This window comes from Ictidomys tridecemlineatus, chromosome 4 (assembly GCF_052094955.1).
Source record: "Ictidomys tridecemlineatus isolate mIctTri1 chromosome 4, mIctTri1.hap1, whole genome shotgun sequence".
NCBI classification, from domain to species: Eukaryota; Metazoa; Chordata; class Mammalia; order Rodentia; family Sciuridae; genus Ictidomys; species Ictidomys tridecemlineatus.
Window position 1 is genome coordinate 70962717 of NC_135480.1, and position 16252 is coordinate 70978968.

At 36.3% G+C, this 16252-nt stretch overlaps 1 protein-coding gene across 26 annotated transcripts in view; it reads right to left on the bottom strand.

The window, feature by feature from the left end:
* Window positions 1-16252, bottom strand: part of Dlg2 (discs large MAGUK scaffold protein 2) — a 1969681-nt gene that overhangs the window by 147926 nt on the left and 1805503 nt on the right. For all 26 annotated transcript variants that reach the window (XM_021725176.3, XM_078046781.1, XM_040285028.2 and 23 more), the window contains one exon: window positions 5806-5920. In XM_021725176.3, coding sequence (XP_021580851.2) covers window positions 5806-5920 — 115 coding nt within the window. The remainder of the gene's footprint in view (window positions 1-5805; window positions 5921-16252) is intronic.

Here is a 16252-nt window from a genome sequence, read left to right on the forward strand (position 1 = left end):
GCATATATAAACAATGGAATATTACTCAGCAATAAAAGAGAATAAAATCATGGCATTTGCAGGTAAATGGATGGAGTTAGAGAAGATAATACTAAGTGAAGTTAGCCAATATCAAAAATCCAAATGCTGAATGTTTTCTTTGATACAAGAAAGCTGATTCATAGTGGAATAGGGAGGGGGAGAATGGGAGGAATAGATGAACTCTAGATAGGGAAGAGGGGTGGGAGAGGCAGGGAGGGGGCATGAGGTAATTAATGATGGTTAAATGTGATGAACATTATTATCCAAAGTACATGTATAAGGACACAAATTAGTGTGAGTATATTATGTATACAACCAGAGATATAAAAAATTGAACTCTATATATGTAATAAAGAGTTGTAATGCATTCCTCTGTTTTATATAAATTTTATAAAAAAGAAGAATAAAAGGCCAGAATACCCAAAGAGATTCTGAGCAAAAAGAGCCTGGAGGCACCACAATATACCTGACTCAAATTATACTACAGAGATATAGTCACAAAATAGCAATGGATTAGCATAAAAACAGATATGAAGATCAGTTGAATAGACTGGAAGACACAGAGACAAATCCACATAAAAACAGTCATCTGATCCTTGACCAAGGTGCCAAAAGCATAAGCTGGAGAAAAGATAGCTTCTTTAATAAGCTGAGAAAACTGGATAGCTATATGAAGTAAACTAGATCCCTACTTTTCACCTATACAATCAACTCAAAAAGACCTAGGAATTTTATCAGAAACATGAAAATAGAAGAAAACATGAACAGCACTCTTAACAATATGGCACAAGCACCAACTTCCTTATTAAGACCCTAAAACTCAAGAAATAAAACCAAGACCCAATAAATGGGATAGCATTAAATTAAAAAGCTTCTGCATAGCAAAGGAAACAATTAAAAATTGAAGAAGGAACCTACAGAATGGGAGAAAATCTTTGCCAGCTATCTGACAGGGGATTAATAACCAGAATATAAAGAATTTAGAAAACTTAACACTAAAAAAACTAACAATTCACTCAATAAATGGGCAAAAGATCTAAAGAGATATTTCTGAAAAGAAGAAATGTATGAAAAAAATGTTCAAGATCCTTAGCAATCAGAAAAATGCCAAACAAAACTACACGGAGGTTTTCTCTAATCAGTCAAAATGGCAATTACCATGAATACAAATAACAATTACAGACAAGGATGTGAGAAAAAGTTCACTTATACATTGTTGATGGGATTGCAAATTAGTACAACCATTTTGGAAAGCAGTATGGAGATTTCTCATAAGACTAGAAATCGAATGACCATATGACCCACCTATCCCACTTCTTGGTATTATTCTAAAAGAACTAAAATAAGCAAACTAATGTGATACAGGCACATCAATTTTTGTAGCAGTACAATTCACCATAGTCAAGTTTTGGAACTAGTCCAAGTGCCCATCAACAATAAAATGTGGTATATATACACACAACGGAGTACTACTCAACCATAAAGAAGAATAAAATATCATTTGCTGAAGAACATCATGCTAATTGAATAAGCCAAACTCAGTCAAGGATCAAATGTTCACTGTCATATTTGGAAGCTAGAAAGAAAACAAGGAATAAAAAAGGGTGGATTTCACAAAAACAGAAGGGAGATCAATAGAGAAGAAGTAAGGGAGACCAAGGGCATGGGAGGAGGGGAGGCAAAGGGCAAGAACTGGGTAATAAAGTTGAGAGTATCATGCTATATGCATGTATGGATATATCATAGTGTGTTCCAATTTTATATATAAGTATAATGTACCAGCTAAGTAAATAAGTAAATGGAAGGAAGACCAGAGTAAAGACATGGGGGTCAAGGGGAGGGAGAAGGGAAAGGAAGAGCACAGTACTGAGGATTAAAATGGAAAAAAACCCCTATGTATAGGCATTTACGAACATGTCAAAATGAACCCCACTATTATGTATAATTACAATGCACTAAAATTAAAAAAGAATTCATTCAGCTATCCCTGTGTTATGGAACAATTGATTCCAGGGCTTTTAGGGCTAAAAGAAATCTTTTTATATTACACTGCATTAGCTGTCTTCCACTGGTCCCCATTAGATATGGGTTTCTTGTAGGCTGAAAACATGATGGTTACTGTCCTCAATACTCAATATCTGTTATAATTTGAGCATAAAATATACACTCAAAACATGCTTCATGAATGCATGAATAAACCCTGGCAATCACAACACTGATTGCCTTCTTCACATTGATCCTTGCACTCAAATTCACAAGAAAGAGGTTGAACTTTCAAAATTAGTATATTCTATTAACAAATGACCATGGGGTGATCATTTCTAGTAGGGAAAGTAGGCCAACTTCTATAAGATCGTGAGAAGATGAAGATGTATCCTCTCTAACATGATAAGAGCCAGGGTTAGGATCGGTGGTATTGGTGGTGGTAGTGGTGGTGTGTGTGTGCCTGTCTGTGTGTATAGGTTAGAGGAGGGAACTCAAAGAGGAAGAGTAGTTTTGTGGTGCAAATATTGTACCCAGATATCTAAGCTGTCACAGAACAAAATGGTCACTTACTTTTGAATTCAGATTTTAGCTTCATGGAAAAATATGAATAGTAAGAACAGGCTATACGCCCTATAGCACAGATTATCTTGTATAAAAAAAAAATCCAAAGAGGTCTGTGTTTTAATTGTTCCTCTAATTAACCCATTTCTTAATCTAGTAGCTAACAGAAGCAGACTCAGAATTCAAACTATAACATTAAACAGCTGAAATGCTATTAGCTTAGATCCAGGGCTTTGAAAGGACACAGGAAGAAGGATGTGCTGGGGGAAGAGATCTGATTCTGCCACAAACAGCTGTGGAATCCCAGGCAAACCTGTTCTCTCCCGGGGCCTCACTTTCCTTTCTATGAATTAGACAATTGGATCTGGTGACAGCTAAGTTTCCTTCCAGATTTAGGATTACATAAAGCTAAGCAAAATGAGAGTAATCGTCTAGGGTGTCAATTTCAGATTAAAGAGGCATGCTCATCATCTTATATTTATATAGTCTGAGAAACCCTGCTACAAATTTATTTTGAGAAAGCAAGTAGTTGATTTTCTAAAATCAGCATACACCAACTGGCATTGGTCCTGTTTGAGTGCTCTAGATGAATCAAGTATCTCTATGAAAATCCCAGAGTCAAAACTGGTACTGGGGGGAGGAAAGACAAGGTAGAAACCTGTGGAGTCCTTTTTGGTGAGGATTCTGTTTATGCTTTGCTAGTCCATTTCATGTTCTTGCTTTTTTTTGTTGCTGTTGTTGTTTTTGGGGGGTGGGTTCTTGTTTTTATCACATTGCTCAAGAACAAGGCTCTTACAAGTTCTTTCCTTCTGATCTTACTATATGCATGACCCCTATTTCTTATTCTGTGTCTCTTACAGTCATTTCCGTGCTGAGGTCAGCCCTCTAAATACTAGTTAAGTATTAACTGAATGTCTGGAAACCAAATACTGCATTTGTATATTCTTAGGGATTTTATCTATCTGGAGAATTTCCCAAGGAAAGTTAAGTATTTCTGAGTCTCATTTAAAAGAATGTTCTCCTATCTACACAATCTTCAACTATTACTTTTTTATTTTGTCATCATCTCTTTCTTTAGGTGTTTTTAATATATAAAATATATAATGGATGTATATATAACATATGTAATGCATGTGTGTATCTATATCTATCTATATATTTATATATTTTTTAATTTATTTTTTAGTTGGACGCAATACCTTTATTTTATTTATTTATTTTTATGTGGTGCTAAGGATTGAACCCAGGGCCTTGCACATGTTAGGCAAGCACTCTACCACTGAGCCACCACCCCAGCCCAATATATATAATTTTTGGTACTAGGGATTGAACCCAGGGCTGCTCAACCACTGAGCCACATCTCCAGATCTTATTTTATTTTTTTATTTTGATACAGGGTCTCACTAAATTGCTTAGGGCTTTGCTAAGTTGCTGAGGCTGGCTTTGAACTTGTGATCCTTCTGCTTCAGCCTCTCTAGTCACTGGGATTACACACACACACACACACACACACACACACACACACACACACACACTACCACCCTGGTTGATGGTTATATTTTTATTTGTCATTTAAGCATAAATATTTGAGTCTAATTAATACCATTTTCAAATAAATGCATTCATTTAACATAATACCATAGCCCTTCATTTATGTTTGCCAATCTTCCATAGCTTGATTAAAAACCTATTGCCAGTATATTTTAATCAAATTTCCTCTAGAACATTAACAATATTCTAAACATTCAATTTTTAAATAAGATACCAACATTCAGTAATTTTCCTTCCAGATTCATCCTATAAAGCCATTTCAATAGCATTACCTTATTTATCTCTATCCTATTAACGCAACTGGCTTTTCCCTGTTTACTACTCCAAGATTAAAAAAATTTTGTATCATGAAGACCAGCAACAAGTAAGGAAAATGGAAATAGAAATATCCACAAATGGGTTTAATTTTTCATCATATTTGTGATGTTACTGCAAGACAAATTCTAGAGTGGTTCTCAACAGTGTCTCTATATATTACAGTGAAATGCATCAAAATTGTCTTCTGAAATGCAGTTGACTAAATCTGGAAGGTTAACAATCTGTTTTATTGTTTGTTTGTTGTTTTAATCTCGGGGCTCCTGAGATACTAAAACTTCCAATAATAAGGAACTCTATGCTTGTTAGAGTGGTTGGCAATTCATGGCCCTAGAGAACCTGCCACCTTCAGGAAGTCCACTCCCCTCTTACTCCTGGTGTGCCTACCTAATATACAGGAAAGACAACTTTACAGCCAAGTGGAACCAAGGACAAGTTTAATTCAAGTACATTGTTTAATATCTATAACACAAACCTCCTGCCAGGAGGGGAAAGTAAGAGTTCAGGTGAAGAGGACATGACCTCAGGTGAGCATCAGATTAAATTCTGGGCTACATGGGGGTGGGAGAGAATAGAGAATATAAAGGGTGTGGGTGTGGCTTCTCCATACAGTACATAGATTTTTTTTTTTGACCATTACATAGTTATTACTTCTCCCCTTCTGGCTGCTGGCACCTATATTACTTTTAAAAGTCCAGTCAACACTGATGAAGTTTGTGAGTATTACAAGAAGCTTGTGCCAGCAAGAGGAGCATGGTATAGTTAAGCATCAGGATCTCACTCAAGAGGTGAAGGAAAGGAAGGAATTTTGAATGTGATTAATTTTTTTTCTGGTAAATTAATGAGTTTTGCAGGTCAGGAGCAATGACCTTTTAAGGCCTGAGACACAGTTGGGGATGAGATGCCACAGAATAGTATTTCCATTAAAACTTTTAGAAAAAAACCCCATATAACTCTTTAGAATAATACTGATTTCAAATCAATACAAACAAAATCAACATCAAGCAAAGCAGGAAATGATTAGGCATATTTTCTTTTCAGACTGATGGTGAGCAAATATCCTGGACTTTGGTCCATAGACTCAAGATGTATTCGACAAATGTTTCTTATTCTTTTGCAAACTATGCTAGCAACTTTACCCTGTATCATAATATTTTAAAAGAATAACTTGATACAAGCAGTGACCTTTAAGTCATTTAACCTAATAACATTTCAGAAATTTATTCTTAAATGTAGGGTATTTCAGTAGTGTGGCCATGAGTGTGGTCTAACTAGAACACATGCTTCCTTGTTATAAGGTGGTGCCTTTGTTTCCCCAAGCTGGATTGCTTACACAGTGCAGACCAGAGTAAGAAATGCCCCATTGCCTACCTGACATAGAGGGAGCGTTTCTGATTGGTTCGCAGGGACCCAGACCCGGAGCTCATGCTGTGGTTCATCATCTGCTCCCGTAGGTCATGGATTTTGGCCTCAAATCGAGCGTAATCTGGGAATGGAAACAAAGATGGTAAATTTGGTTCTGTTCCTTTAGAGAGAGAAAGAGAGAAAGAGACACTGAGAGGGAATGAATTACTGTATAACCAAGGCAGCTACTCATCCCATCACTGGTTCCTTTCCCAAGCAACAGGGAGATGCTTAACTCCAGAAGAGTTAACTATTGCTAACTATTATTTTTTCTTCACAAGCTCTCACAAGAGAAGAAGAAATCAGTTACTTCACAAAAGTCACCAAGAAAACACTCTGCCATCCAACCCCAGCTTGTACAAAGTCCACAGGAAAGAGAGCAGGAATGGAAGGATGGGGGGCAGGATGGGAGGGTGGTCATAAACAGGCAAATGACATCCTCCTGGTAATAGAGATGTTCTCTATCTTAGCTGAAGTGGTATATATAGTTACCTGCAGATGTGATTAAATTACATAGAACTCTACACACACACACACACACACACACACACACACACAAAGTAAAAGTGAAAAAATCTGTATAATACTGATGAGTTGTTTCAATGTCAATATCCTGATTATAATGTAGTGCTAAGTTTTGAAAAATGTTATTATTGAAAAACACTAAGTAAAGGGTATATGGGACCTCCTTATAATATTTCTTACAACTGCATGTCAGTCTATTTATTTCAAAGTTTGAAATTTATTTTATGAAAGAGAAAAACAGAAAACAAGCCAAAGGAATTTCCAACACTATGAGGTGTTGAGTCTCCAGTTGCCCTTAGCATGATAGACAAGAGGATCACTATTTGGATGACTGAATAAAAAAATGTCATTTAGTTTGACTAAGTTTATTTCTGAGGAGGGCTACTAAAAGCTGATCACTAGTTATCATACTGCAACTGTCCCTACTTTGCACACATTACCAAACTTCATCAATTTTAAGATGTGCAATATAATTAAATTAGGAGAGAGATATTAAAATAGGGATAGAAAACATTGTTATATAAAACATATTTTAGAAATATTTGAACTTGATAAAAGTACATATGTTCCCCAAATCAAGGAAATAATAGGTATTGTATCATGCTACTCATAGGAAAAATTTGCCATTTTAATCTAATAAGAAAGATAGCACAAAAAAGTTTTAAGATACTTATTAACAAAATTATCATGTAAAAATAAAGTTTTTGAAGTTTCAATATTCTTGATCACAACCTAAACATTTTTCTATCATGGCCTTAGCAGAGGAGTGCCTTGCTTTAAGAAAGACCAGTAGGTAAAAATGGGCATGGTGGCACCTGCCTGTATTCCCAGGCTCAGGAGGCTGACTCAGGAGGATCACAAGTTTAAGGCCAGCTTAGTGATGCCCTAAGTAACTGAGCTAGATCCTCTTTTTAAACAAAATATAAGAAAGGCTTGGATATAGCTCAGTGGTAAAACATCCCTTAATTCAATTCCTAGTAAGAGAGAGAGAGAGAGAGAGAGAGAGAGAGAGAGAGAGAGAGAGAGAGAGAGAGAGAAAAGAAAAACCAGTAGGTGAGAGGCTTAAATTACCCACAGACAAATGTGAAAATGTTAATTCAAAAAATAAAATATTATTTTAATTACAAAGATGCTCATGATGAAGAATTTTTATAGAGGTCTTCAGTACACTTCAAAAACCAAATTGATGTTCAGTTCAATTTATTCACAACTTTTCATGACAATAAGGATCACTAAATGAATATAATAAAAGAGGGTCTATTTAGAGAGTGTTTCAAGTTCCTTATTAAGAAGTCCCATAAAATTAAATTAAATTTCAACTTACTGAATATTTATTGGTTATTACAGGGTGGGCTTTCCTAAAAAACCTGATTAGTTTCTGACAATAGACAACAGGATAATAAGCTCCAAACGTTAATTATGTTTAAAAGTTAGTGCTCTAAAGATAAGCCATAAGAGTTGGCTGGTAATTTCTGGTGCTTAAACAATGTCTGGCTTATCTAAATTTGGATGGTTTCCTGTTAAAACTTGGCTCTGAAAAATTAGGTCCTAAATGGTTAAAAAGCAGAACACCTATTTAACATAGGCTTTACTCCCCATAAATTAAGACAATTTATTTTATTCCATTTTACTAGCAAGAAAAAACATTTATTTATCTCCATTGATATGATACTATTTGCAGCTTTAAATCATTTTGAGCAAGCCATATTCTCTTGCTACACTAAAACAGGCAATTAACATTTATTGCTGGCCACATGTCAGACTATGTTCAGAGCTTCATGGGCCTTATGTCATTTCTTTATGTTACAAAATTAAATCTATGTATGTTAAAAAGTTTGAACTACATAAGAAAATACAGAATGAAAACTGAAAAATCCTCTTATGCCTTCTGCCTTTCCTTACCTTCTTTCTCACTGTTGTACTTCCCCATACCTCACCCTAAATGGACATGCGTGGTTTTATGTTAGATATGTTTGTGGGTATATGCTTATATGTGCACACATATGTCATGCCTTGAGACCATGTCTACATGTTGTGCTGAGATTTTTCTCCCATTTTTAAAACAGTGTAACATGGATCTTTTTTCTATCTTCTATCAAATATATAAGTATCACTTTAAAAAATATCTTTAATTATAATCCCTAGTTTAGACTAATTTAACAATTCCCATGTCATTAGATACTAGGCCTATCCAGTTTTTTGCTTCATAAACAGGGATCTCAGTGTATGTATGCACATTTATGTGTGCACAGAACCCATTCGGTCTTTCTTAGCATTTCCCAGAGAAGAGCATGATCTTGTCTGAGACACACAGCATGAATTTTTAGCTTCCTCTGATCCATGCTCAACAATGCTATTTGATAAATATCACCTATCATCCCAGGTACCACTAAATCTCCCTCTGAAGACATTGGACTTTCTCCTCTACAAACCTGATGAATTTACAATCAATGATAAAATCATGAAATTCGTCCATCTGTCTGCCTAAGCATTTTATTCAGTGCTACTTACCTACTCCATTTGATCAGGGTGCTACTTTATTACATTTATCATACCAACCTGCAGCTATTTGAGCAGTTGCCTATCTTCCCATTAGACTGAGCTCTCTTAGGTAGATGCCCTATTTTACTCTCTATGGAATTCACTGTGCCTAACATAGTATCTGACATGCAAGAGGCATTTAATAATAGGTGCTCAATACACATTTTCTGAATGAGTGAATGAGGAATGAGGGAATGAACAAAATCATTAGATAAAAAACTCCATTATAAAAATGCCTGCAAGTATTGAAATTGCCCACTTTCAATGTTATGTTTTATAATGAAGAAAGACAACGTGCATATCCTCTAGTACAAACTTTTTCTAGAATGAAAATGCAAATGCAACTTTCTAACCCCTTTGTTATTTTTACTGTTCTCCAGGCAGTCTCTACTCTTCTCATCTTAGTCAGATCACACATTGGATACATTTCTTTGATATTTAATGTATAAATACAGCCAGCTCTTTGCCAGGTTCTTGTAAGGTTTTTTTTAAGGTTCTTATAATTAAGACAAGCAATACCACAGAAAATACTTGGCTTAATAATAAGTTGTATTTTCCTAACCTGCATGGCTAATTAGATACCCAAAATATTTCCTGCAATGCTTTTGGAATGTTTGGCTGGACTTGTATATTCTGGAGTGTTTAAATTCCCCACAAGAAATGATTTATTGCATTTGCTGAATGTGCAATTCATCCTATTCTTTACTTCTCCATTTTGATGATTATCTTGAACATAAATCTTGAGTTCAAAGGTATTTATCCCTCTCTGTGCTCCTTTTTGAAAACCAAAACTGAGGTATTGTCATCAGAGCAAAATCGGATCTAGGTTTACAAATACAAATGGTATATGTTTTCAGGTGGGGAGTTGTTTGTCTCTAATTTCTCAGAGATTAACAAGTTTGCATTTGAAGTGCTCTAGAAATAAACAAGAGATTTTAGTTATATACATTGTGAAATAATAATACTGAAAATTACATTTTTAACTAGTCAAAATACAAGAACCTACCACATCATTCAATAGCCATCCTCTTTCCCTTTCCAAAATGTTTCTTCCCTATCTATAATCTCCCCCTTGGAATATTTTTCAACTGAATTCCTAATACTCTTTCTCAATTACAAACTTTATGAGAACATTCAAATTAGGATATAAAGAGGAATTCATGTTTACTAAGCACCTCAACAGGCTAGGATCTATACCACATATGTTTTAAATATTATTCCTAACAAAGTTCCAAGATAGGCATATTATTTTAGAGATAAAGGAAACAGGTTCAGAGAGGTTAACAAACTTCATCAAAGTCACAGAGCCACTAGGTAACACAGCACAATGGGACTCAGAGCTGGGATTCAACCTTGAATACCTGTGGATCCATTTTGTTTCTATTACTTTACAATGTCACATTCTTTACAGTGTAAGACATCCCTGTGTCTCTACCTCTCCCTCCTGACATTTTTCTCTTCTCTTCATCTACTCTATTAATTATGTGCATGCTGGTCTTCTCTACAGCACCCTACAGCTCCTCAGAGTTGAGATGCCTCATTGATTTCAGTTCCCCCAATCTGAGATGCCTCATTCATCTTCAGCATTCTACATTATGTGTGCGTAGGACTCTAGTAGGCACTTTGCGTATAGTTATGAACAAGACAGAACCTTAAAGAACTTGCTTCCAGAATGGAACACTGGCAAGGAAGTTAAGTACGATAATGCTGAGGTGGAGAACAACATTAAAGAGGCAATACCTGCTCTGTCTGGCTTTGCATGTAGTAGATGTTAGGTGAATGTTTTTTTACATTACAAGTTATTTATTTCTTGGGTTTTCCTCTGTAACAGAATCAAAGCACTGAAAATCAAACTTCTAGGCAAATATTTTTAGGAACATTACCTCCAGCTAATTTGTTCCCTCCCCCTTTATATATAAGCCACATTTCATTTCTTTTTCTTTCCCCTTTTTTTCTTTCCTTCCTTCGCTCTCTACATTCTTAAGTACTAAATTTGATTACCCCTACCTAGATATATTATTTGGGGTATTTTAAACTTTTTTTTTTAATTTGGGCATGATGGGCAACAGTAGTAGAAAGCATGTGAGATTTGGGTTATGTGGACTGGGTCAAAATTCTGGTCCTCCACTAATTTGCTATACATCCTTGTGAAAGTTCTTAACCATCCTGGGCTCAATTTTCTCATAAGTAAAACGGGAATCATAATAATACCTATCTCCAGATATGCTGGGAAGTTTATGAGAGCTCACAAATGTGAAAGGTTGGCTCTTGGTAATGACTTTCTTTTCCTTTTGTAATTTTCCCATGTAATTTGCTCTTCTTGTTCGTCACTTGCAAAAGTCATATAATGTTACCAAGTGAAATGGGAAATGGTGTCCATTCCTACAGTGCTCTGGTATAGTCTCTCCCTATCTATTATGATTTGATGTCTCTACCACACATCAAGGAGGAACAAGTCACAGGTGGATATATCTGAGAAACTTGGCCCCAGGACAGAACTTCTCACCTGCTGAGTAACCACTAAAAAGACTCCCAGGATCATCCACAAATCCACAGTGACTTGGAGCCCTGAAAAGATCATGCCCAATTCCAAAGCTGTCTGTTTTCTGTCACATCAATTGCCTCATCCATTAGGATTATCTCAAGACTTTGAGCTACTAGTGGACACAAGGATGGAGAAATGTAAGAGTGTATCAAGAGCCGTCCATGGACTATAAGTCGACCAAACTGGCATGGAAGCCCATCGAATAGGAAAACTTGGTATTTGGTAACTTACAGTGGCAATAGCCCAGATACATGTGAGTCCTATTCAGCTCTACCAGGTCCCACACAGCACTAGAAATGGGGTGACCTGCTATAGCCACACAGCCTCTCTGAGATGGGTGAAGCCTGCTAAGATGCCAATCAACCTGTTGACTGCAAGACATCATAAAGCAAGACTCTGACCCTGAAACCTTATCCCTGCCTTTGATGTAACCCCTTAAATAAACTACCAGAGCCATTTTTTAATTGTTCTGTTCCAGCTCCTACCAGGACTGGAAGAATCTATCAGGTGCTCTACTTTAAAACCTATCCCATTGACTCTGTCTTTTATTTCTTTACTAACATTTCATACTCAGGCGGCTTATCTCTTCCTGAACAGGAAAAATTACCCTGGGGAGGTGCTGGCCGCCTTATGATAAGAGTGGGAACACCAAACATTGCACAGTGAGAGGGGCTCTGCTACACACTTTTTTCCTTAGCAATTTGTCAAAAGTGAACAAGAGGAGGATGTGGAGAAAAAGGGACACTTTTACATTTTTGTTGGGATTATAAATTGGTATGATCACTATGGAAATCAGCATGGAGTTTCCTCAAAAGGCTAGGCATGAATCCACTATATGACCCAGCTATACCACATCTTGATATTTACCCTTAAAGAATTAAAGTCATCATACTATAGTGATACATGCATACCCATGTTTATAGCAGCACGATTCACAATCACCAAACTGTGGAACCAGGCTAGATGTTCATCACAGATGAATGGATAAAGAAAATATGGTCTATATACACAATGGAGTTTTATTAAGCCATAAAGAAAAATGAAATTATGTCATTGGCAGGATAATGGATGGAATTTGAGAACATTATTTTAAGTAAAATGAACCAAATTCAGGTCAAGGGTCAGATGCTTTCTTTTGTTTGTGGAAGCTAGAGAGGAAAAAGAAAATGTAAGATGGTTGGGGGAAAATATAAGATGGTTGGGGGAAAATTGAAGGAAGACAGTAGAGGAAAAAGACTTAGGGAGGGAGGAGGATAAGAAAAGGGGAAATACTGGGGAATAATATTGGCCAAATAATATTGTCATATTGTTTGTGTGTATTCATATGTGACATGTGACAACACATCCCAACATTATGTACAAGTATAACGCACCAACAAAAAATATGGAAAAGAAAGAGGACAAAGAAGACTCAGAATACAAGTTCATCCTATGATTCACACAAAAAAGGAGGCATTGTCTCCAGTGAGAAGGCTGGGGTTGTTTAATGCAGTAGGATTCACTTGCATTGATTCAAGATGCCCACTTGCTCACATCTTCAAGACTCAGTTGGCCTACCTGATTTTGAGAGAGGGAAACAATAAATTCAGTGGATGAGACTAAGCCTGGTCATGGGCCTCCCCCACATGACTAGTGGGGAGTGTTCCCTCCACGGTCCTGATCTCATCCAGTTGTCTCACAACTGTCAGTTACCAGAGAAAGCAGTGAGCAGAGGAAATAGGGTTAGTGTTATAGGCTAAGAGGCCAGCTGTTAGTATCAGTTCTGTCATTTATTACCAATAAGGCCTTAAGAAGTTACTGAGCCTCAGTTTGTTCATCTCTAAACTGGGAGATTTACTCTTAGTCTGGTTGTCAGAATCCAAATGGGTTTTGATATAAAGCATTTCAAAATGTTAATTCCTGTGGGGACTTCATATCTGGTCCTTAGTATCACTAAGGCCAATGATAGCACCCTCTTCCTATTTGATCTTATGAACATGGGTGGAGCTTTATCAAAAGCACTGTGCTCTTCTCAGGGTTCCACACATCCAAGTGACAAAGAAGGCTTTCCTGCTGAGCTATCTATTTCCACACTGCAGGAAAACCAGTCTGAAGAGACCCCCCTGCTGCATACCTGAACCAACAGATCTGAACTAGAAACTCTTGGTGGAGTATAAGCTAATAGAGTTTGAGCTTTGGAGCACCTTCTAGTAGGGCTGGGATAAATGTCAATGGCATGCTGTTATTGAGGTCATAATATCATTTACCTGGATAGGGTTTTCTTTGTCAGCAGGACCCAAGAGAGATGTATAGGAAGGATGAAGTGGTGACAGTTTACTTCTATTCTTAGCACAGAATTCTGATTGCTGCTCCAGGGATGAGGTACTGTAAAATGCTTCCACTATAAATGCAATTGTAAATGCTTCCATTTCTTTGGGGGGAAACATCCTTCTTTCATTTATTTGCAACATTTCTTCAAGGTATATTATATGCCAGTTACAATGCTAAATGCTAGGATACCAAATTTATTGGACAGGTCTTTACCTCAAGGGGCTCAAGGCTGGTGCATAACTGCTTTTAATTTTCTGTTTGCTTATTGTGAATATAAAAACAGCATATGCCATTTCAATACCTGCTCCCTGAGAGGAACATTAAGTGTTTCTAGAGAGTAACAGGCTATTAGTAAGCTCTTCTTTGATGGGGAAAGGCCAATACAGCTAGGTTTTGTTATAGTGAACAAATTAGGGCAGTTTAAGTCCTTGTGAAAAAACCATTAGGTTACTTACAGTATGAAAAAAGAAAACAGAGTTTCAAAGCAGCACCCTGAAATCAAATTCTGGATTTAAGACCTGGATTTGAGAGATGTTGGAAAAATCAATGGTACAGTTTTCTAATTTGTGAAAATGGGGAAATCATACATAATGTTGTTGTGAATATCTAACCTACTGTATTTATTTTCATTATTATAAGCAGTATTGATTTTTAAAAGCACCATAGCATTATTTTTAGAGAGAGTAAATATAATACTTATTCTGATTTCACAAGCCAAAATGCATTTTTGTAGAAAGAGGAAGAGGTTAGACCTAAATCAATGTAATATGATGATCACAAATGTTTTAAGTTATAAAATTACAAACAGATAGCTGCTTTCTTCACTAAACACTCCATCCAAATAGCCACACATAAGAGGATCAACCATAGAACACTAGCCATACCTCAAGTCCAGGAAGCAATACTTTGTCAAAATTCTATCATATGATGATATAAAAATAATTTTATTTAGTTGGAGCTCAGAAAAATAATGGTTACCATTTCACTACCCCTTCTTGTCTTAGTTGTTCTGGGATTTTGGAGCCAGGTAAGCACAGGAGGGTCCCAGCCATACTTGTATTAGGCTTCAGTGATACCCGGAGAGCTTTCCTACCCTGGGTGCTTCTCAGGTAGCAAAGATTGCAAGGGTGCTGTGTTTATGAACTACTTAGAAGGCTGGTTTCCCTCCCAGGTGTGTGTAGGAAAACCCTCCTGCTGTCAAGAGAACTGACCTCTAGCCATTGGAAGGCTCTTCAGTAGATCTCCCTAGACTGGTTTTTCTGCCTAAGAATTTTGCTGACTTTGTGCTTCAACCTCCAGCCTATCTCATCTTTCAGGTTGCCAACCTGATTCTGAGCTGAGGGAGAGACGGAGTTTTCTACAATAAAGATCTACAAATGTTGTTGGTTTACTTTCAGTTCAAATGTGTGTATGTGTGTGTTAGAGATGGAGACGGATTACAAACTAAATTCACCAGAATCCAAGTTCAACCAGAAATTCCATACCCCAGAGTCTGCTATTTACTGTACTACAAAAGAGAACATAGACATATTTGATACTTCTTTGATATTGAGCATTAAGAAAAAAAATTTTTAAAAAGAGCTCACAGACACCACGAGGGTGAAGATGAATGTTTGTTGAATTGATGAGCTAATGGAGACTTTAGGGAAAGAAAATTGATCCCATAGTTTGTCAGACCCACTACTAAATAAAGCAACCCTTTAAAATATATTTCAATAACACACTGAATTAAGTTTACATCTTTGCTTTATTCTCCACTCTTCCCTACCACCTGCCATTTGCAAATAAAATTGAGATCATTTATTTTGACTAGACCAATTTTTTCAGCTTGGCTGCAGAATCTTTAAAGAGATTTCAGCCAAACACTCTAGAATTCTTTAATGTGAGAAAATAAGTTTTACAGGAAAACAATAGTCTGAATCCCCAACTGGTTATTACATATGATATGTATATTGACTCCAAAAATTATATACATAAAATTTCAATTTGGCTAAAAGCAAGCTTTGTTTTATGGATTCATAAAGGCAGGTTAATTACCAGAATTATTGTAAAATGGAATCAGCACAGAAACTTCCAGAACTTGGCAAAGCCTGTTTCTTGGAGCAACTGGGAGTAAGTCTGATTTTTTTTATAAGTTCTGAGATAAATTTGATCTGTATTTAAACTGCAAATGTACCACTGATTCACAGGTAGATTTTTCACAAGTTATTCAACCTATAGAGGACATGGTTTTCTTATCGGTAAGACAGAAAAGCACCATTGCCTAATCAGATTGAAAAGTAAATGTGATAGCATCTGCATACAACACAGTGCCATGCTAGGAAAAGACTAAGTATTCAATAAATGGAAAAGAAGAAAAATACCCATGAAGATCTGTTAAAACTTTATAATCCTTTGCTATAAAAACAGAGATTATAAAAATCTCCTGCTTACATCACAAGGTTGTTGTGAGAATCAAATTAAGAAGGATATAAAAATGTTGGAAACCTAAAT